The 22,901-nt window shown below is 43.8% G+C and overlaps 1 protein-coding gene, 1 long non-coding RNA gene and 1 pseudogene across 8 annotated transcripts in view; all 3 read right to left on the bottom strand.

The window, feature by feature from the left end:
• Positions 1-831, bottom strand: part of Etfa (electron transfer flavoprotein subunit alpha) — an 84,203-nt gene extending 83,372 nt beyond the window's left edge. The window contains exon 1 of one of the 2 annotated variants that reach the window (XM_071608498.1): positions 683-831. In XM_071608498.1, the coding sequence (XP_071464599.1) occupies positions 683-721 (39 nt within the window). In that variant the 5' untranslated portion in view covers positions 722-831. The remainder of the gene's footprint in view (positions 1-682) is intronic. The other variant, XM_027925825.3, reaches the window with a different exon arrangement.
• A 4,947-nt stretch (positions 832-5,778) lies between these two features.
• LOC114085029 (heterogeneous nuclear ribonucleoprotein H2-like) lies at positions 5,779-6,505 on the bottom strand (annotated as a pseudogene).
• Positions 6,506-12,805: 6,300 nt separating this feature from the next.
• LOC114084858 (uncharacterized) lies at positions 12,806-22,641 on the bottom strand. 6 transcript variants are annotated; one of them, XR_011706438.1, is made up of 6 exons: positions 22,463-22,641; positions 21,416-21,594; positions 18,202-18,398; positions 16,369-16,565; positions 15,586-15,616; positions 14,228-14,480 (listed from the first exon to the last, which is right to left on the bottom strand). It is a non-coding gene; the product is annotated as an uncharacterized lncRNA (long non-coding RNA). The 6 variants fall into 6 exon arrangements; XR_003581372.2 differs by lacking the exons at positions 15,586-15,616; positions 16,369-16,565 and adding an exon at positions 12,806-13,303 and having other exon boundaries at positions 14,313-14,480; XR_011706437.1 differs by lacking the exon at positions 15,586-15,616.
• Positions 22,642-22,901: the final 260 nt, after the last annotated feature.

Below are 22,901 nucleotides of genomic sequence, written 5' to 3'. Positions count from 1 at the left end.
AAAACTTATCACTATCGTCGACAGTTCCCTATTTCTACAACCTGGTTTAAAAGACACCTGCTTCTTCAAATTAGTCAAAGCTTTCAAACTGATCCACGGGCTTTGCACACACGATCACCTCAACTCAGCGCTCGCCCATTAGGCAGAAAGCAGAGCAACGTGGCAGTCCCACACCCCGCCCCCGCCCCAAGCCCTTGACCACGAGTGGGTCAGAGCAGCCAGTAGGCGCCAAGTGAGTATGCTTCCAGAAATGTCGGGTTCCAGGCGGACCCGAGTTTTAAACTTTCTCCAGAGGGCATTCCCCAGAGCGACATCTCGCTCCCTTGGGTCAAGATTCACCGGGGAGGCAGCTGCCCATTCCCCACCAGGTGTGGAGAACGTGGGTGGCCAAGAAAGCCAAGTCCGGGCCAGAAAGGTGAGGAAGTGAGCAAGGGGAGGGTGGCCGGGGAACAGCAGGAACAGCAGCAGCAGCAGCAGCAGAGCAGTGCAGGCTCACTATTTGATCAGCCTGACGCCCGATCTTTGCTCCAAGCCTGAGGCCCGGGAGAAGTCAAGGGCAGTCCCTGGGCCTGGCCTGGGCCTGTCGGAGCTGTAGGAGCCGGTGACCTTCGCCAAGACCCTCACAGGGACGGCAGATTGAGGCCGGACAGTCATCAACTCGGCCCTCCCCGACCGGACTCACCGCCCGCCGGAGCTGCCCAGGAGCCGCCACCCGAAACATAGTCTCTGCTCTAGTGGGCCAAGCTGTCACCTCGGCCTCAGCAACCTCAAGCCCCGCGAAGCTGCACCGCCTCCGCCAATCACCCTAACACTCGCGAGACGCGCGAACGAGAACGGACGCCCTTGGCTAGGAAATCGAGCTTGAGGCTCCCGCCTGCCCATTGGGCGATCGCGCAGCCAATGGAGGGGAGGAAAGTTAGGGGCTGGGCTTGGAGTGGGGCAAAGGTGAGGTAGTTGGCTGGGAGGGTGCGGGGGAGTTCCGGCCTCGAGCTGCCCAAGCGGAGCCTAGGAGGTGCTTGGGACCGAGGCTCCGACGGTCTCCCAGCCCTAAAGTGGGCAAAGTTTTTAGGATGAACCGGCCAACTTCGCAGTTCCTTCCTGGCTTCCCTGCTCTCCGGATGAAGGCCACCCTTGCGCCACTCATTCTTTTGCCCACTCATTTATTCACAGTGTCGGTGCTGCGCTTGTGCCAAACACTTTCCCAGGCGAGGGGAACATAATAAAAGGATTCTTAAGGTATTGTCCTGTCCTGGGGGCCTTAGGAATTCTGGAGAAACCATAAGCATATTACTATTATGGGAAGAGGGGTTCACCGAACTGGTTATATATGAGCTGGATTCTAGGAGATGCACGTAGACACAACAGGGAAGGGAGATGGTGCAAAGACAAGGCAGGATGCCCTGTGCACGCCTGCAGGAGGCAGAGTGGCTGGTGAGGCGGCTGGAGCTGCCCAGGCAGAGAAAGGTTTTGAACTCGAAGCCCGCCCTGGCCCTCTTTTCTCCACTCTGCCTGTTGCTGGGCAGTGCCTCCCACATCTTGACTACCAGTGACTACCAAATCTCCATATCCATCCGCCTTCTGGGATGTCTCCTCAAGATGTCCTCTACACCTCTAAACCTTTCCCAACCTCACAAACTTATCTTTATTTCGTCTTTAAAGCCCAGCTCAAGTAACATTTCTTGTGTAAGAGCATCCCTGATCCTCCTGCATGAATTAATCTTTTATTCTTCACTTTCCTGGTTCTAGGAACAAAGTGAGAACCCACCTTAAACATAAATCTGTACATGAGCAATAGTGTGGGGCCGTGGACCCCGCTTCCCCCCACAAGTAGCTGTGGGAGGAGCATTTTAATATTCCATTCATCACTGCATTTGCCTTCCAACCCAGTTTCCCACTGAACTCAGATCCAAGTCTTATGGAAGTGGAAGAAAGAGAGAAGGATACTTTAAGTTGAAAGAAAGAGCCCTGTTGGGGGTGAGGGGGTGGAGAAAGAAAGATTTTATTTAAAACTGTGTTTTTAAAAATTGAGATATGAAGTAACCTCCTTCTCTGTCTCCCCACCCATGACAAAGCAAAACACAAAAGGGGAGAGAAGCTTCCCCACCCCTACCCCACCAGGCAGCTTTGGCACTTCCCAGGCTCCAGTGAATCAGCAGCAGCAGCCTTGCCCAGCAGAGGCACAATGCCCATGGGACTTTATGGTTCCAGGCAGAGCAGGACAGAGCAAAGGAAGAGACAGAAAATAGCTAAAGTCTGTAACAACTGACCAAACTTGCTCTGGGCACACGTGAGATGCTCCCCATGGACCTTGGAAGGGTATGGAATGTGCGTGCAGGTCAAGTACCAGAGAAATGTGTGTATGAAAATATTGATGTTAGAGGATTTTCCCCATAGGTGTTTATGTGTGTGTTTTTCTCACTCAGTTATGCGCTGTCTTGGTGGCAGGATGCATAGTTTCCATTAGCTGCCTCTTATTTGTGGCTGTTCAGCGAGCATTTGTAGAAATGTTTGTCCAGACGGGAAAGAAGAAAGAGAGCTGGAGGAGTTGCCACAGCCAGCCTTTGAAGACAGGCTCCACCCAGGCAATTTTAGGAGCAGCTCCTCTAGGACTCTTGCTGGAAATTGAAGAGGAAGGTTATTGGGACAAACTATAGCTCCAGCTGCTGCAGTTATTTGGGGATCACCACCACTGGTGCTCATTGTCTCCTTCCTCATCATCCATTCTGAATGCCTTTCTCTCTGCTAGTATCTCCACCCGGCTCTGGCTTACCTGATGCCTTATACTCTGGAGATTTGTGGTCCCTTGATGACCACCAGGCACTTCTCAAACTAGGATTGCTACACTTCACTTGCCTCTCTGTTGTCACGATTGGGCAAGAGAGTGCTAAAAGGCACTCAAGTGAATCCATCTTGGCCAAGATGTTGATGACTCTTCTTGACTTCTGGTTCCTGCACATAGGGTTCACAAAGTGCCCAGGTGGCATCTATAGCTTGTAGCTCAAGAGGACTCTTGCTGAGTCATCTGGTGGAAGATTCCTCCTTTGGATACAAAGACCTCTAGCCCAGCAGGTCCCAAAGTCAGAGCATCATCTTTGATTCAAGATGTACATGGCACCAGGTGCCATGGCGCATGTCTGCAATCCCAGCAGCTTGGAAGGGTGAGGCAAGAGGATCGAGATTTCAAAGCCAGTCTCAGCAAAAGTGAGGTGCTAAACAACTCAGTGAAACCCTGTTCCTAAATAAAATACAAAATAGGACTGGGGATATGTCTCAGTGGCCGAGTGCCCCCAAGTTCTATCCCCAGTACCCCCCCCCCCCCCGCAAAATGTACATGGCATCCTCATCCTTGTAAAGTACTGTCTCCAAGCCACTGCTACAATTGGGTTCTCAGCAGGCCATTCCAATACCTACCTCAGAATATCTTCCTAGGTGCCAGGAATATCTAAATGGTAGAATGCTTAGGGAATCCTAGACTCATTTCTGCACCACCATTGCAGTAAATTGTTATGTGAGATCCAGTGCTGGTGAATATATACTTGATTCTCTCTCAGTGATACTAAGGTTCTGTGAGCAGGAAAATTAAACAGTACCTAGAATATATGTCAATCCCCATCAGGATGAATCATGGCTCTTCCAAGGTGGAAGGGGTTCAGTATACTCAGCTTGCCCCCATAGGGCCAGTTGGTCTAGAGTGTGGTTCAATCAGCAGCAGTAGTTAGATTAGCCTCTATAAGTGGGAGCCCATGCTGTTAGGGAGACTGTCTCTGTCTCTGCCACCGTGGTCATTTTATGTATGTGCCCGTAGTGTCAGCACTAGGTGGCTGATAACAAAGGCTAGCCAAGATCAAGTGGCCAGGACATTTTTGTCTTCTTGACTTCTTGGTACCTCTTCCATGGTGGCTTTATGGTGGGTGTTAACATTCAACCTCATGCTTCTATCCCAGGTCTCCTTGTCCTCAGTCTTCAAATCTTTCTGCTTCTAGGCCCCTACCTAGCCAAGGAGGCCTTTCATCACTGTCCCTGAGCTCATATGCACTGTAAACTTGGGGCACCTCTCTGTCCACACAAAGTGGATGATCAAGTGCACCTCCTGAAGCCCTGCCCGCTCAAATGTTTTCCTTCACCATTCTCTTTCAACCCTGCCTTTATGTGAGGCTACAGAGCACTTGCCCTCCATTTTCAATTTGAAATCCAATTCTGAGCAGAACCTACATAAGCCACATATGGGATTTTTCCTCCTCTTGTCAGCTGGTTGTAATGTATCCTGCATATAGCCATAAGTGGGAACTTGAGGAGAGGGGCTGGTATAGCAGTGGTCATGGGGTCTAGGATGCCAGCTCATGAACATGTGTGTGCCCTCTGGTCCTGGTTGTGCTCAGTCGCAGATGTAACAGTTCCATCCTACCCTGGATTGTTGCTGCCTGTCTGATATTATGATCTGGGTTTAACGGAACCCAGATTATTACAGATAATACCTGACATGTGGTCACTTGATGTCCCATAAGCAGACCCAATAGCACACAAGCACAACATTTTTTTCTTCAAAAGAACATAAATCTCTGCTGCAGATGGCATGACCTAACTCTAATCCCATGGGGGCCTATGTTGTAGTTTACCCGGCAGAGCTTGCCATAAACTCTACATAACACCTTTTTATGCCACTGATAACACTATGCAAACACAAATGGCCAGGTAGCAGGACTGCCTGCACTGTAGTCTGGACCTGCTGTAAACCTCTTTTGCTCTGAGCTCCACTTACAGCTAGTGGCCTTTCATGTCACCTGGCATATGGTCTAGGGCAGTATTTGTAGGTGGCATATACTGTGTCTAGAACCCAAAGAAACCTATCGGGCATTATGCTTCCTTCCCCCCCCCCCAGTTTTTAAAAGGAGGATTTATTTAACAAGTTTCACTTGGTACAATACATCTAAGTGGAACTTGTAATACAAGGAAAGATTTAAATCAAAGCCTTAGAATATCATACAAACGACATGACCAAACTCCTAAGTATTGGTATTACAGATCAAAATTGTCTTAGATCTTAAAATAAAATGAAAGTGTACACTCACATGCCTTCCAGGATATTAAATCAAAAGCTAGAATTAATAAACATGCCAAATATTTTCACTTTTAATCACAGACACAGCTCCTATATTTGAGTTTTACAGAAGAGCATGTTTCTCAACACGCAGCTAGTTTTCAATGTATTGTGGCATAAGGCCAACATTTTTTAAAAATAGTTTTTTAGTTGTCAATGGACCTTTATTTTATTTATATGTGGTGCTGAGAATCGAACCCAGGGCCTCACACATACTAGGCAAGCACTCTACCACTAAGCTACAAACCCTGCCCTAAGAGCAACATTCAACATAAGTGAAACTGCTTTAACCTAAATATGCTTGCTGCTTAGATATACTCCTACAACATCACTAACTTGAGGAAAGCTAGAAGTTGTTCTAACAGTTATGAACTTTGCTATTACATCCTAGATGAATGTTTCAGTGTTCAAAACTAATGAAAACTTAAAAGTTTTAAAACAATCTTGACTTCCACTATACAGTAAGCATGAATCACAGGTGTGTAATGCGAAACTGTTAAACTTAACTTTGTTTGTTTTCTTTAAAGAGGAGAAAGATAGTTAACCAAGAGTGATCAGAATCATTTTATTTCCCACTTACCAATCATACTGGATATTCTAGACATCCCTCCCATTCTCTTCAGCTCCCATAAATGCACAGCTTTTATTTCTGTAGTAGCTGTTCAGTGCTCTTTCTCTACCTAAGCAAGGTTCGACTGATAGTCACTGGAGTTTTCTGCAGAACTTGATCATGGCCACTCAATACTACTCTGACCACCATAGCCACCTTCATAAACACCACTCACCTGCTGGCTAACAGGACCCCCATAACTAGACTGGTTGGATAAGACCATTCCTCCCATCATTTGGCTACCATAAGCACCACCACTTGCCCCTGCTCTAGAATTCAAAAAGACTTCCACATAGCTGTGATCATAAGCCCCTCCACTTGTTCTGCAGTAGAATTCAAAAAGAATTCCACATATCTGTGTTGCATATTAACTTTATCTTTTGCCATAACTGCCACAGCATCTTAATGAGTAGCAAATTCAACATCTGCCTCACCAGTTACTCTGCCATCTGGTCCAATTTCAATGTGCACGCTCATGGGGTTAAGAGGTGAGATAAAAATTGTAAATATCATTCTCAGTGGCTCTGTAAGGCAAACCCCTCATATGTACACAATGCCCTGTGGTGCTCTGGAAAAATGATCAGACATTCCTGAGAAGCAGTAACTAATGTCTCTTCCAAATCTATCAGACCCCATACCAGAGCCACCATAGTCATCATAGCCTCCCTACCCTCCACCACAGGCATATTGCCTCATCGTCTCAAAACCAGCTCCTCACCAATGCTATTATACCCTCTGCCAGCTCCTGACCTATCATAAGGACCTAGAAGCTGCATAGCCATAAGCTCTCAAGGGGTATCATAGTGGGTTTGGACTTCAACTTTGTTATTCTGAAAAGTACCTGTGCCCTATCCTTTCCTTGTGTTTCTTTAAGGTCTTTTCAGCTATCTCCTGTGATATGCTTCTTCTTTATTGTGGGAAATACCCACCCTAAATAGGTACTCTTTTATAGGGGAACATACTGGGGATTGAATTCAGAGGTGCTTTACCACTAAGTCACATCACCAGTCAACTTTTAAATTTTGAGACAGTGTCTCACTAAGTTGCTTAGGGCTTCTCTTAAGTTTCTGAGGCTTGCCTCAAACTTGTGATCCTTCTGCCTCAGCCTCCCCAGTCACTGGGATTCCAGTCATATACCACAATGCCCAATTTAATTTGTCTTTTTCTTTGGATGGGATATTCTGGCATGCCCCAACTCTGGACCCCTAAATATCTTATTTATATAACAGGTCCATAACATTTATAGGATTTATCTCCCACCCTATGAAATACATGTGACAGTCCAAGACCTCTGGTGTGTGAGCCACTTTTTGTCTATCAGACAGAGTGTGATGTCATCCATGTAATGGATCATTGTGATGTTCTGCACTGTGTCCAGATGGTCCAGATCTCTTTAGGCCATGTTATGACAGATGCTGAAAGTTGATAATGGCCCTGGGGCAAAACTGTAAATGTATACTGTTTTTGTTCCATGTGAATGCACACTGGTTTGCATCCACTTTTCTCACAGGGATAGAAAAGAACCCATTTGCCAAATCATTGCCCACATGAAATGTACTTGAGACCATGTTCACCCGCTATAGTAAGGATAGTAAAGATACCAGAATTGGTGTGGTGGCTGCCACACAGCTACCACTTGTGTGAGATTGTGTACTTTACAGGTCTACCATCATGTTCCAGCTTCAGTCTGATTTCTGCAGGGACAACACTGGTGAATTAAATGGGAAATGGTCCTTAAAGTTCAAATACTTGAAGTTCACCTCATTGTTTGCTGCCAAGGAGGTCCTCCATCTTTTATACATGGCTCTCAATTACCTGTTAATCATTCCTAGTCTTTTGTATTATTTTCCTAGGGCATCCTTGTGGAGGTTAGCAGTTGCCACGCAATGCCATTGTCCTTGTAGTTACTATCTCACCCATATTTCTCAAATGTCCACTATATTCCCTTTCGTGAGCATTCCATCTCAAACCAATAAGTTGTAACAATTGGACCACCACCTTATGCTAGAAGCTGTGGTCCCGATACCAGCCGTGATGGAGTCCTTGGTGCCCATCTGGCAAAGAGTAATATGGTTCCCAAACCCATCCTATCACTTGCCTTTCAGACTGCTCATGTACTCTTGCTTCTTTGGGAAGCAGACTTTGAGACAAATTTAGATACATGATAATTATTAAGGTATGCCCTTAGGATCCACCCTTGTGTGAGAAATGTGATGAAAGCAGAACTGGGCAGAGGGAGAAGCTGGGCCCATACACAGGCCTGAACAATAATCCAACGGAACATGAATTATTCTGTTATTGAGTGGCACAAATTATTGTGCAGTGATGCTGAAAGAATATATGTGTACATTAACAAACTAACCACTTACCACACATTCCCAACTTTCAGAAGAACAGCCATCAGAAAAATTGGAAAATTTTAAGTAGAACATGTTATCTTATGTGAGACATTTAAAATAGATTATCTTATTATATCAGAATTTCTTCATAAATGTAAAGAATAAAGATGAAGATGGCTGGGCATGGTGGCACATGCCTGTAATCCCAGTGACTCTGGAGGCTGAAATAGGAGCATCACAAGTTCAAGACCAGCCTCAGCAATTTAGCAAGGCCTAAGCAACTTAGCAAGACACTGTCTCAAAATAAAAAATAAAACGGTCTGGGGTGGGGGCTAGGGCTGTAGCTTAGTGGTAGAATACCTGCCTGGCACATGTGAGGCACTGGGATACTCAGCACCACATAAAAATAAATAAATAAAGATACTGTGTCCGTCTACAACTAAAAAAATAAATAATTTAAAAAAAAAAGGTCTGGGGATATGGCTCAGTAATATAGTGGCCCTGGGTTCAATCCCCAGTACCAAAAAAAGAAAAAAGAAAAGAAAATGCAACCAAAGTAGGTTTCCAAGTACCTCATCTGTTCAACAAGGAGAGTCATTTTACTAATAGTGAGCTGATAAAACTGTTTGAATATAGCAGCTGAAAAAAAATGTGTCCTGAGAAAATTAACTTGTTTAATACTAGGAGGTTTAATGTGAGAAGAGGGGAGGACATGGGAACAACATCTATCATCAATTGTAAAGCAAGCAAATTATTTCAAGCAGTTTTCCTTGGCTTTGGATGGTTCACAGATATTACCAATTCTACTCAATATTAGTTGAGTAGAATTACTGTCTAATATAACTGTTATTTTTAAAATACTGTTTATTCAAAGATTCTAAAGCCAAGCTTAAGGTGATTGTAGGCTTGGCCTCTGTGAGGAGTCTGAATGGAACGATGGGATATTTTCAAAGAAGCTGAGACAACACTGAGTCAGTGTAACCTGAAGAGGGGAATCGGCTAAGATGTACTACCAACACATGGTGCCAATAATATGTATGGAGTAGAAAGGGACAACTTTGAAAGCTTGTGAAAACATAAGGTGTGTAAAGCCTACAGTTATTCATCATGTTCATCACCAGGTACTATGCTGAAAATATTTTGAATCTATTGTGTGTTATTGTGTCACGGGGTCAATGGTGGACACTTCATTCACTCTCATGGACAATTGTCAGTTCTCTGAATTTTGGTCAGAAATAGAAGCTGAATATTCCGACTGTCCTAACACACATGGGTTGGATGGCTTAACAGTAGACCTAGATTGAAATTATACTCAGATGTTTATAGCAGCTTACTTTATCATATCTGAAAATTGGAAAAAATCTAAATACCTGTTAACTGATAAATAGATCTATGGTCTGTTGTATTACATTGTGTAACATAAAAAAGCCCATGCTCCTGATCCATGCAACAATATGGATGGATCTCAGAAGCACTATGGTAACAAGCCCGGCTACAAAGGCAGACAACTCCATTTCTATGACATTCTTAAAACCGGAGGGACAGAAAGCAGACCAGTGGTTGCCAGGAGCTGGCGTGAAAGTAAGGGATTGATGGCAAATGGGCATAAGGGAACTTTCTAGAGAGATAAAAATGTTCTACATCATGATTTTGGTATATCAACAGCTGTGTACCTTTATCAAAACTCCACAGACTGCTCGTTTAAAAATTAATGAATGTTATTAGATGTAAGTAAGTTTCATTTCAATAAAACCGACTAAAACACAGTCACGCAAACACACATATCAGGTCACCAGTTTGAAACCTCTGCTTATATGACTTACAACCAGAATGTTGAGAGAAGTATAAATGTAAGTATTTTATTTTTAAGTCTGACCCAGATCCTACATTCACTCCACTGGCAAATCCTGTTGGCTCTAGCTTTCTGCTTCTACCAAGACCAAGCCACCATCACTTGTCACTGGGACGACGACAGTAGCCTCTTAACTGGGCACTGAGCCTCAGCCTTACCTTCTCAGGCTATATGCTTCAAAACAAATAATCATCCTCTTAAAACACAAATCACCTTACACCATCTCCTCTCAAAACCCTCCCATTGTGCTGGGGCCACGGGGGGTGGGGGGGGGTGGGGGGTGTGGGTGGGTGGGGGGTGGAGCGCGATCCCAAGCTCCTGCCAGGGCTTCAAATCCCAGCTTGATCTGGCCCCTGGCTTTCCACCCGATCTCCTTCTCTCACTCATCCTCCAATGCATAAGCATGGTTCTGCCTTGGGGCCTTTGCATTTGCTCTTCCTTCTGTTTGGAATGCGTTTCCTCCTGGTCTTCTCTGTGGCTGGCTCCCACTCTTCCTTCAGCTTAGCTACTACCTCCTAGGAGAGGCTTTACCACTTTATCTAACCCCTTCCCCATTTTGTCCATTTCTTTATTATGCTTTATTTTTCAAAGCAAGGACTTTGTTCTGCTCACTATTGCAGACGTGGCTCCTACAATACCATGTGGCACAGGTAAGTACTCAATGTATCCTTGTGAATGAGCAGATGAATGCGTGGGTGAACTGAGGGGCATTTCACCTGAGAAGCCTTCTCAGACTGCCTGGCCTGCACTTTTCTCTCCTTCTTCCTCATTCCTCTGGCATTTGCTGTTTTTGTTTGTTTGATTGTTTTCATCAATAGCTTTCTTGAGATATAATTCACACACCCTACAATTCACTAACTTAATGTATGCAAATCAATGTTTATTCGTATATTGTACAATCCAATGTATAATCCATCACAGCTTTAGAGCATTTGCATCAACTAAAAAGAAGCCTCATACCTTCTAGCTATCATACCCTGTCGCCCCATCCCCTTCCCAACAGAGTACTGATGTGGATCTAGAGAAACTGGTACCCATCACATTGCTGGTAGGAACCCTCATAAATGGTACAGCTGGCTTGGTAAATAGTCCAGCAGTTCCTCAAAATGCTGAACACTGAGTTGTCATATGACTCAGCAATTCCATCCCTAGGTACTTGCCTAAGAGAAATGAAAATGTATGACCCATAAAAACTTGTACATGGGGGCTGGGACCATAACTCAGTGTCAGAGCCCTTCCTTAACATTTGCAAGGCCCTGGGTTTGAGCCCCACATGTAAAAAAAAAAAAAAAATGTGTGCATGAATGTTCATACAGCATTATTCATAATAGCCAGAAAAGTAAGATAACCCAAATGTCCATCAACTGATAAACTGAAAAATAAAATGTGGTACGTCCATACCATGTAATATCATTCAGTAATAAATTCAGGTACTGGCACATGGTACAGCTAAGATGAACCCTGAAAACACTATGGTAGATGAAAGAAAGTAGTCACAAGAGACCACATACTGTGTTGCATGATCCATTCATGTGAATTGTCCAGAATAGGCAAATCCATGAGGTGGAAAGTACAACAGTGTTGCTTGGGGCTGAGGCCAGGGAGAGAGGAATGGAAAACGACTGCTTACAGGTCTGGGCTTTCTTTCAGAGACCATGAAAATGTCCCCAAATTAATTGTGGTTATAGTGGCACAGCTCTGAGAATACGCAAAACAAGCAAACAAAAACCCCTTGAATTGTGCACTTTAAATGGGTAAATTTCAGTTCGGGTGGTGCACATCTGTAATCCCAGCTAATAGAAAGGCTGAGGCAGTATTATAAGTTTGAGCCCTGCTTGGGCAACTTAGTGAGACCCTGTCTCAAAATAAAAAATAAAAAGCGGTGGAGATATAGCTCAGTGGTGGAGTGCCTTTGGCTTCAATTCCCAGGACCAAATAAGTAAGTTTAAAAAAACTATATATATATAAATTTCATCTTTGTGAATTTTATATTATGAAACACATGCAAATACTGTGAGAATGAAGAAAGGTTTTAAGTCCTCTCATTTACTTTCCATCCTTAAAAAAAATTAAAATTATTTGAAAAGCCAGTAATTTAAGTAGTCATCTGACAAAGATCTTGTAGCCATCTCACATGCTGACCTCCACTCACCAGTGCTTCAGGGCTCCGTGAACAAGAGCCATTGGGACACGCTCAGCCTCCTTCAGTTCTTGGTGCCATCCATCTGGATGGCTCCAGTTCTACTTCCTATGGCTTCTGCACAAGTTCTGGATAGGAAGGAGGCTCAGGGATTTGTCTGGAAGCTCTGTTTGCACAGCAGACCCAGCGTCTTTACTGAATGTTTGGAAGCTGGTGGAGATGAGACCCTAGAGTACTGCATCTGAGTGGTCCCCCTGCACCATTTCAGTGTGGGCTGGGGAGAAATAGGCCCATATTTCTGAAACCTGCTTCAGATTTTCCGTGCTCCTTTGTGTTCTCAAACAAGCAATTATCTTGCAAGACATTTTGCCTTTCTATGTACAGCACGTGAAAATGGACCTACCTTCTTAGCAATGTCTGCCAACAGGATTTCTTTCTTTGTGCTAAAAACACTCACACATGATTCTAACCGTGCTGCTTTCAGATTCTCTTTTCAACATATCTGTTCCTTCCCATGTGTTGTCATTTCTCTACTTGAAAATCATGACCATGAAACCTCGAACATTTCTGGGTTATGCAAACAGCTTCCCTTGGTATATTTTTAATAATCACTACTCTTATTATTACCAGATGTTGAAATTCCAGACGATAACAGAGTGACAGACTTAAGGGAAAGATTATTTGAGCAAGAGAAATGTGATGATTTTGTTCTCTGAGAGACAACAGGTGTGGGATCTGGGTTTGTATCCATTTTCTTTTATTTCGGGGTTTAACTGAGATGTTTCACACAAGCATCTTTGTTGCACTGATCCTGAGTCCTCCTTGGTAGAAGAGGGAGGCCAGTGCCTTCCTCGTGGGAAAGAAACATGTGGGATTCTATGAGGAAGGCAAAATTAACAGCTTGGAACAACATTAATTACCTTATATCATTTCTGGGGTTCAGGAATCATTGAGTAGCTGAGCTGGGTGGTTCTGGGGCTCAAGGTCTCTCATGAAGCTGCATTCAAAGCAGTGGCCAGGGCTGTGGTCTCTGGAGACTGAAACGGGACTGTAAGATTTGCTTCCAGGTTCACTTGTGGCTATGGGCAGGAGGCTGCTGTTGCTCACCAAGAACCTCTATATAGGGCTTCTCTCCGAAGTAGTGGAGGAGGGGGCTTCAGCCTTCTCTCACCTAAACTCAGTAATGAGATGCCAACACCGTTGCCATATTCTGTTGATCAATCACATTATTCAATGTTGGCACAGTGTAGAAGATAGCTATACCCTAGGAGGAAATGGCAGGAATCAGGGATCACTAGGGGCCACTTTGGAACCTGGCTACCACCCATTTTTAATGCCCACTTCAGGGATAGCTGGATAGCATTACTTCAACAACCATTTACTGGGCACTTATTGTGTGTAAGGCCTCTTCTAGGTCCAGGAATATAGATACAGTACTTGCCCTCAAGGGCTTCCACTCTAGAGGTCCATCGTAGGTATTCCAGAAAGAGAAATTTTCTCCCCAAGAGAAAGAAAAAAGAATCTTCCTAAAGGGAGTTCTTGGTAATTAAAGGCACAGCGATGATCCAAGTGCTTGGGAAAGTAGGGAACCCCCGCCAACCCCAAATGTGATCATTAAAGTTAGAGCACTCTGAAATTTTGGGCTTAGAAGCTAAGAATGTGTACTAAGGATCCCAGTGAAGTGACAACAAACATTATAATTGTCTGGGAGAAAAAGATGTACTAAGTAGGTTGTTGTAGTCCACAGTTGTGCAAGGGTGGTTTTTCCAAAACTGTTCTTTCAGACACTGGCTGCACCTAGAAGCATACTAACAAATAAGCTTTGAAACTCCTGAGCTCCTAAGCTCAATGTGAACACAACTAAGATGAGACCTCTATCTGACAAGGACCTGTTCACTTTGTTAACTTTACTGACTTTCAACGTAGAGTTCATATAAACATGTGTGTACTATATAAAAAGGTGACCTTGAATTTAAAATCTACTAGAATGTACTTTGACTTTTCCTAGTTTGTTCCAATTAGTGAGATTTTACTTTCCTGATACTTTACTTGTGCTAAAATATTCATATTTCAGACTCTTAGAGGAGACATATATGATTCATGGGATTAATGGCAAAGGGATTTGCCTACATTATCAAATTAACCTTGCTTCTTGCTAGCCTTCCTAATGCTGAAGTGAAGTTTGAGATTTATATATAAATATTGAAGTCTTTATTCTGGGCTTAATAAAACATGCATATCTTTCCAATATACCCATGGACAGAAATGGATACCAGAACTTTCTCTGATGCTGAAGAGCCTTGCAAGTGCCCAAGAGATATCAGCCGAAGTTCCACTGGATGGCTGTCTTTCCCGCTAATGCCCTTGGCTGGCCTTTTGAGGGCACCTAGAGACTTCGTGGTTTGGTAGGTCTTTGCTGAGTTTGCTCTTCTCTTCTAGTGCTGTGGAGGGTGAAGGGGAGATGTCATCTCTTTTCTCATGGATTTCATGAAAGACACTTGTCCCAGAGTCTTTTCCTCCCTGAGAAAGGGCAGGAATCATATCTGTCTTATTCATAGCTATGCTCTCAGTGTTCAGAAAAGGGATTTCAAGGACTCTCCTTAGGAGTCTACCTCAGTGGTTCCCAAATTCAGCCCAGATGAAGCCTTCAGGAGAGCCTGAATTCTAAAATAGTCAGTGCACTTCCATTGTATGAGAGTACCACATTTTTTTTAATGATTTAGGGTTATTTTTTTAATTTCTTTTTTTTAGTTGTAGTTGAACATTTATTTATTTGTTTTTATGTGGTGTTGAGGATCAAACCCAGTGTCTCACACGTGCTAGGCGAGCACTCTACCACTGAGCCCCAGCCCCAGTCCCAGCCCCTCTTCTGTTTATTTTTATTTCCCTCTTTGTTTTAGATATTATAAGTAAAATTTCAGTGTATAGCTGTGTGGTTAAATCTTTACATCTATTATCCATAAGTACTTCCTTGGGATAATTTTTAGCAAAAGTTTTGTTGGGTCAAAGAGATTCATGTGAAGACTTTGGCAAATTTGGTCAAACTGCTTTCAGGATGCTAGACAGTGTGACACTCCCTGCAATAGGCTATCAGAGGACCAGTTTTCCTATACTGTGCCAACACTGGGAATTTTCAGATTTTCTTTTTTTTTTTCCTAAACTTTTGCTAATGTGAGAAACCAAACATGACAATTCATGGGGCTTTAATTGGCTTTTCTTTGATTATTAGTGTAGTGGATACACATAAAGTGGGCCCCCAATGAGTCACACCATTGTGTAATACCCTCCCCTTAAATGCCTATGACTTGTTTCTAATGAGTAGAATATGGCAAAAGTGAAGTGAAAGGAATTTGCAAATATAATTAAGGTCCCCAATCAGTTAACATTGAATTAATCAAAAGGGAGATTTTCCTAGGTGGGCCTTACCTAATCAGGCAAGCTCTTCCAAAGAACTCAGACACTCAAGCAGTAGAATCTCTCTTCCCCACCCCAACCCTTCCTCCCTTCCTGCCTTCCTCACTCCTTCCCCCTTCTCCCTCTCCCTACCTTTGAAGAAGCAAACTATCATGAAATGAAGCTGAAAAAAAAAAAAAGATTCTGTCACCAATCTGAAGGAGATTGGGGCTTGGGATCCTTCCAATCAAGGCTCCATATGAGAATGAACTTGGCTGCCCTGGACCTCAGGCTGGATCTGAGCACACCCAGCAGCCAGGCTCAGCATTCTGACTTACAGAGTCTATGAGATAGTGAATGCATGTAGTTTTAAGTCACAATTTGCAGAGATTTGTAATGCAGAATAAATATCTAAAACCACTTACAAGACTACAGTTTTCCATATGTTATTGATCAGATTTTTTTTCTTCTTTCCAGCCCATTTTTTGTTAAGGGGGGTGCTGGGGATTGAACCTGGGGCCTTGCACATGCCAGGCAAGTGCTCTACCACTGAGCTACATGCCACACACACCCCCCTTTTTTTAAGGATTTAATTTTTATTTTATTATTTATTTGTTTATTTATTTTTATGTGGTGCTGAGGATCAAACCCAGAGCCTCACCCATGTCAGGCGAGCACTCTACCACTGAGCCACAACCTCAGCTCCTGGTTTTTTGTTGTTGTTGTTAATGTTCATAATTTTCTTATTGGTATTTGAATTTTTAACATAGTGAGTTTTTTTTAAGGGTCTCATTCCCTTAGTCTATCATCAACAACAAACAGCTATTGCACTGTGGTCAAGTCCCTGTGTCTCTCCAACTAGAGCTGTCTTTTGTGGTACCACTTGGAAGACCTATTTTCATCCTGAGGTTATAGGAGAGTTACATGCATTTTTACCTAGTACCTCTGTGGCTTTATCATTACTTTGAATCTTTAATTCGTGTGAAGCAGATGTTGGTCAATGGTGGGTGCAGGGAAGTCCAACTTTAATTTTCTTCAAATGTATCAACAGTATCTGCCAGGCTGGAGATGTAGCTAGATCAGGGGCAGAGCACTTGCCTGGCATGTGAGAGGCCCTAGATTCCATCCCCAGACTGAAAAAAGAAACAAACACACACCAAAAAATCATCCACTTTTCCAGTTAATTACTAGGAAGTCAAAAGCCTATTTTTGCCATTTCAATCTGCTACCTTAAATCTATCAGGTCTGCTTTGCTGTCAAACTATTTTCATTATTAGAACTTCACAATTAATTTGAATATCTCAAGGGGAAAATCACCTTTCATTTCTCTTCTTTTATAAACATCCCTTACTATTTTCACACATTTTTCCTTTCACCTTATCTTTGGAATTATTTTGTAAAATTCCATTGGCAATTTAATTATATTTGTGCTATACTGATTTATACTTATAGATTTATGCTTTTATAGGTTATTTGGGGGAGAAGCAACCCCACCCTTCTAAAGAATGTGGCACGATTGTGTATTTGCTTTCCTTTATGTAGCTTTAGTCAAGATTGTTTTCTTCATGAAGACTTACACCTTTCTTGTTGAATTGATAACAGAATTTTAAATATTTTTATTTGGAATATACTAATTCTAGTTTATTTTTTATAATTGTTTATGCTAAGCTATAGGAAATATATTTACTTTTTATACACTTATGCAACCATAAGTGGGCCAAGTTTGGAAAATATCCATGACAAGTTTTTTCCTAGAGAACCAGTCTTAAATTAAAAAAAAAAAAAAATTGTAGTTGTAGATGGGCAGAATGGCTTTATCTTATTTATTTTTATGTGGTGCTAAGGATGGAACCCAGTGCCTCACACATACTAGGCAAGTTCTCTGCCACTGAAATACAGCCCCAGCTCCCCAGCCCTTTTCCATATTTTATTTTGAGACAGGGTCTCACTAAGTTGCTTAGGTCCTTGCTTTTGCTGAGGTTAGCTTTAAATTCGAAATCTTCCTGCCTCAGCCTCCCCAAGCCACTGAGATTACAGGCATGCATCACTATGTCCGGCTAAGTTCTTAAATATTTATCAGTATTCACTGGTTTGTGCCTTTGCTCATTATTCTAACTCAGTTGGGAACCCCAAATTCCTTGGTTGTTCCCAAGGAATTCCTTGATTGGTTCCAGAATGGGCAGAAGTAAGCTAATTTGAGCCAAGGGAACAGAAAAAGGGTTTTTGATGAGGAGGGGGTTCTGCAAAGATACCAGCTTCTCTCACAGACAATGAGACATATGCACCTAAATATTTTGGTAGTCATTTTGCAAGCACAAATAAGAACAGTCCTTAGAATGAAGCTGAGACTGTGGACGGTAAAGCAGAGGAACTAAGAATTGATGACATGGTTGTCTCCCCAACTCCAGGGCTGCTCCTAGCTTTGTGCTTGTTTGAGCAAGCTCATTTTCTGCTTATGCCAGTTTTAGCTGGGCTTTCTTTTACCCCAAAGCACTCATCTGACATGTGCAGACTGAATGAGATGCACGCAGTCCCGGCCAGTGCCCAGCACAAAGTGGTTGCAACAAACATAACAGCACTTTCCTTTTCCCTCCCTGCTGACCAGGACATTTGTACATTCTGCCCTTGGCTACCAACCCTCTCCCTCTACACTTGCAAGCCACATCTGATGCTTTTTCAACCTTAAAGGCACAGATCAAATCCCACCTCCCTCAAGAAGCCTGTCTAGTGTGAGGAGGTCTCCCCCATACCCAGCTGTCTGAGCCTCACCATTCATTGCCTGTACTGAGTCTAGGTCTCCTTCCCATTCTTCACACACCGCTTGGCCTCGCCTACCCAGCCTCCAGCAACCCTTTGACTCTCGTGATGTTCACTGGGTATTTGGTGATGAACCTCCCGGCCATCAATCTCTTCTCCTTCTTGCACTTTACAAGATGTGGGTGCCGACATTTAGCAGAATGAGATTCCTACAACAACCAGAGGAACATTATTACTTTGTTCTGAAGGTCTTTACAAGTGTAAGGCATGTCCAAAGCAGCCATAAATAATTTATATTGTCCATAACTCAAGCTGATCAAAATAGACCTCATCGCAGTGATGTGGCAAAATCTGGTACAAGCTGCTTTTCTGCTGCCTCCAAACCGATTACACATTCAGAGCAGATGACAATCTGACTAGATTCTCTCCTGCAGAGGACTAATGCCCCATCCCCAATCACATTAATCACAATCTGCCCATGATCAGACCTGGGATAATCCCATCGGACAGGAGGTGACAACCTAGATTCTATTATCTCATGTTATTATCTATTTTTGGAATTTACTGGTAAATCAAACCTCCACAAGATGTTTTTCAGTGAAAGAGAATCCATCGGCATAGTTCTTTTGAAAAATTGCTGCTTCAGCTAGTGCCAAACATTATGAAATTTACATCTCCTGTTTCGTTACAAGATAATGAATAAGCAAATGGGACAAGAATCTGTGGTCCTTGTTATGAAAAAAAAACCCCACACATATTTAATTTCTTACAAATATATGTTGGAAAGAATAGAAGACATCTTTTAAAACCTTTAAAAGGACAATAACTTTATTATGAGATAGTCTCATGTTGAAGATGATATGATCAATCAATCTTCATTTATTTTAGCATCATATGGGCAAGCATCCATGGTGGGCAAAGAGACTCAAACAAGCCCCCAAAGTCTGCAAAACCTAAATCCACATACATTTATGCAGGATGAAGGAGCTTAAAACAATATTCCGTTTTCCTGCTGGGGAAATTAATTGAAAAATAAGCATCATTAGCACCAAGTCAGACTGAGCTCTGACAGTGTACAGTTCCTCTAGTTTGGATGTAGATACTGTTAAAGGGACAAACAGGGCCCTAACACTAACCCTGGCTCATTTGGCAAGATGCTGGCCTCTCTGCACAATCACCGTCCCATCCTGGTTTAGTGTATCCATTCCTTTTGGATCTCAATCTCTCCCTTCTTTCTTCCCTCTACTTCCTTCTCATTTTACCCAGTACCTGGATCTTGGCAAGGGGAGAGGTGCTTCTAGAAGAAAACAGAACACTAAAAGGCAGGCAGGCCTAGAGGCAGCAGGCTGGCTAAAAAGAGCCAAAAAACTCCAGAGCCCTGGGCAAGCAGAGCTGGCTGTGTTCCCCCTTCTGGAAAGAGGGGGGAAATGCAACTTTCCCCAAAGCCAACAGGCACTGCTCCTCCCCACAGCCCACTCCTCTCCCAGGATCTAGGACTGGGGAGGCAGTTCCTGCAGCTACCTTCAGGGTGTAATTTGGGAGGAAACAAAGACTCTCGTGTATTTTTTTTAAGGGTTCATTTGTTTCTTCTTTCTGTAAAACTCCATGTGGTACTTTTATCTGCCTCTCACATCATCCCCTCACCACTGACTTGCCCAAGGACAAGAGCTAGGCTTATGGGCTTGTTCGTTTTAATATAGAATAACCTGGGCAACCTTGGCCTGTGTCTGTCCACTATGAAAAAAACAACAGACAAAATCATGTCCATTTGGACAGATGCAAGGACCACCAGTTCATAACTCATCTCGTGAACTGATGTGGGGTGTGGGTTTGGGTTTCCATCCTCTTACTAATTGTATTGGTATGAGTTATTGGTTTATTGACTTAGGAGCTGCTAAGATTTAGAATCTTCTTCAATACTTCTTTACAGAAATGTAACCTGTGCAGTTACATGGGCCCTGTGCTTTAGAAGGACTCCCTTATTGGTTTAACATTGTCATTGCTGTATTGGTGCTGAAAGAATCTCCAAAGTCTCTCTCAGTTTCCTGGTTCCAGAATTCTAGAAGGAAATAAGAAGAAGGAAAAGGGCGGGGGAAAGGGTGGGAAGATTGACTGAGCAAACAGATAAAATAATAAAAGTTGGTATGTTTTGGGTCATCTGTCCTGTTTTGGAAATTTCCTTCCAGCCCCTGATGCCCTGGCTGAGAACTTTCCTGTCTTCTTTTCCCCTATAGGTCTTGTTTTGAGGCTAGGAGCTGCCATTTATGGCCTGTGAATGACCACCTGCTTTCCACCACGCCCCCCACCCTCACCTGCTGGGATCTTTGTACACTAAATCTTCTTTGGGGGTAATTGTGAACAGTTTATTTTTTCTTTTTAGTTGTGTTTATTTATTTATTTTTATGTGGTGCTGAACATCAAACCCAGTGTCTCACACATGCTAGGCAAGTGCTCAACTATTGAGCCACACCCCCAGCCCTTGTGAACAGTTTTAGGCAGTAGTGGTGGAGTGAGGGAGGTTGGGGAAGAAAGAATCCAGGGAGGCTTCTCTGTGCTCCTGAAACCTTTCTAGGAGGAGGGTCATAGCTGGTGTTAGTTTTGGAGCTTGTGCAGTGATCCCAATAAGGATAGGGTACTCTGAAGCTAGGAGGCAAAGAACCAGAGCAGGGCCAGATTGAAGGTGCCCTGTGGCCGTGAATGGCAGGTATGCTTTTCTCCTACCCTAGTGCTAGACTTCTGGGGGTGGTTGTGACCCAGGAGATCCACATGGAGGAACCATGAAACTGGTTTTACAGCCATAGAGAAGTGAAGGTGTGAGTGATAAAGCCACACCCAATGAGTCATTAGTGGCCCAGTGAAAAAAAAAATACCAAGGAAGCCAGCACGGTGGTACACACCTGTAATCCCAGCAGCTCAGGAAGCTGAGGCAGGAAGATTGTGAGTTCAAAGCCAGCCTCAGCAACTTAGTGAGGCCCTAAGAAACTCAGGGAGACCCTGTCTCTAAATAAAATATTATAAAGGTGGGGGCTGGGGATGTGGCTCAGTGGTTAAGTGCCCCTGGGTTCAATCCCCAGTATCAAAAAAAAAAAAGAAAGAAAGAAAAAGAAGGGGCATCCAGACAGACCTGAGTTCACTGCCAGCTCTGACTTTGCCCTGTGGCTGTGGCCCTGTAACTTTCCCTCTAGCCTCAGTTCCCCCTGGAACAAATGGTTTTAACACAACCTACCTGGTGACACTGCTGGAAAGCCTAAGCAGTTAACAACAGAGGCTTTGCACTGGTGGGTGCAGAACAAATATTGTCCTTCACTTGGCTTCCTGGCATGGAAGAGGCCACCTTCTGCCAAAGGCTCCTTCTGGGTGGAGTCTCAGAGGACTGGGTTTCCTGGTCAGGAAAGGGATGTTTCTCTGGGCAAGAGAGGGTTAAAGGTTGAGTCTAGGATTTTGCTTGGAGCTGCCCCCTCCTGGCCACTGGCACCCCTGATTGATTTAGTTGCTCCTGGCAGGGTGAGCAAGACCTCTGGTGGGAGCCTGACCTGGGCCAGGGGCCCCCAGGGGGAAGCCACCTGATGGGGTGTACTTTCTTTTTCTACACCCAACACACACTATAGAGACTATGCCCACATACACAGACATTACCTATGAATCAAGCTCATACTCAGAGCACACACGCATCCCCCATACTCATAGCAAGCACACATCAAATACACAAAGAAGTCTTCAGCTGACACACAGTCCACTCACTTATAAAGACTTCTCCAACAAGCCCAGAACTACACAGGCACCATGCACTGGAAAGAGGATCCCAACACACACACACACACCACAGCCATAATGATAACCATTAGAGTGAAAGTGTTTCAAGCCCTTACTATGTGCCAGGTAGTATTCCAAGGCTTTTCCAGTAGTTAAATTTTTTACACAGGAGACATTGCTACTCTTATACCCCATATTGTAGATGAGGAAACTGAGGGCAGGAGAATTAAAATGAGATGCCTGACATTACACAAGTGGCCTGGGGCAGCTCCCTGTGCAGAGATACTCTCTCTTCTCCTCTTTCCCCATTTATTTGTGGAATGCAAATGTAGCATTCTCTCTACCCCTGACGCACTCTACACACATTCATCGCACTCTGCACACATTCATCGTGAACGCTGTTCGGGGATCTAGTGGCCAGAGATGCAAGAAACTGTTGACAGAGCCTTTGGTAGGCAGTGACAAAGAAACAGACCAGTAGGACTAAGACGTTCCAATGGTGGAAGCGGTGGTCACAAACCTGCCCGGGAGATCCAAGAACGTTCACGGTGAGGTGGAGCTTCACTGAGTGGTGGTCCTAGGGAGCCCTCAGGGCCTAGCCCGGTTTTCTACAAAGCCTCTCCCTGCGCTCTGGGCTGCACCCATTTCCGGGGAGCAGCCGGGATCTTAAACCCACCAGCCTCTGGTTCTTAATAGATTGGCAGCCGCGCTTGACTCGGTTTTTGGGCTGACACACCCGCGGAGATCAGGACTTGGGTCTGGGATTCCCGTGGACACTCTATCTCTAGGTGCTCACCCGCGCCCCACCCAGGCACGTGCAGGTTCTCGATATGCCTTTTAATGGGAAAACAACAGACACCATGGTCGGACAAATGTTATTTATAATTCATGAACCGGTTTATGAACCCTTTCAAACAAAACCTACAGAGATTTTTTTTTTTTTTTTTAAATATGCCTGG

The sequence above is a fragment of the Marmota flaviventris genome, chromosome 2 (assembly GCF_047511675.1).
Source record: "Marmota flaviventris isolate mMarFla1 chromosome 2, mMarFla1.hap1, whole genome shotgun sequence".
In the NCBI taxonomy this organism is placed as follows: Eukaryota; Metazoa; Chordata; class Mammalia; order Rodentia; family Sciuridae; genus Marmota; species Marmota flaviventris.
This window is presented reverse-complemented; position numbering and strand designations above follow the sequence as displayed.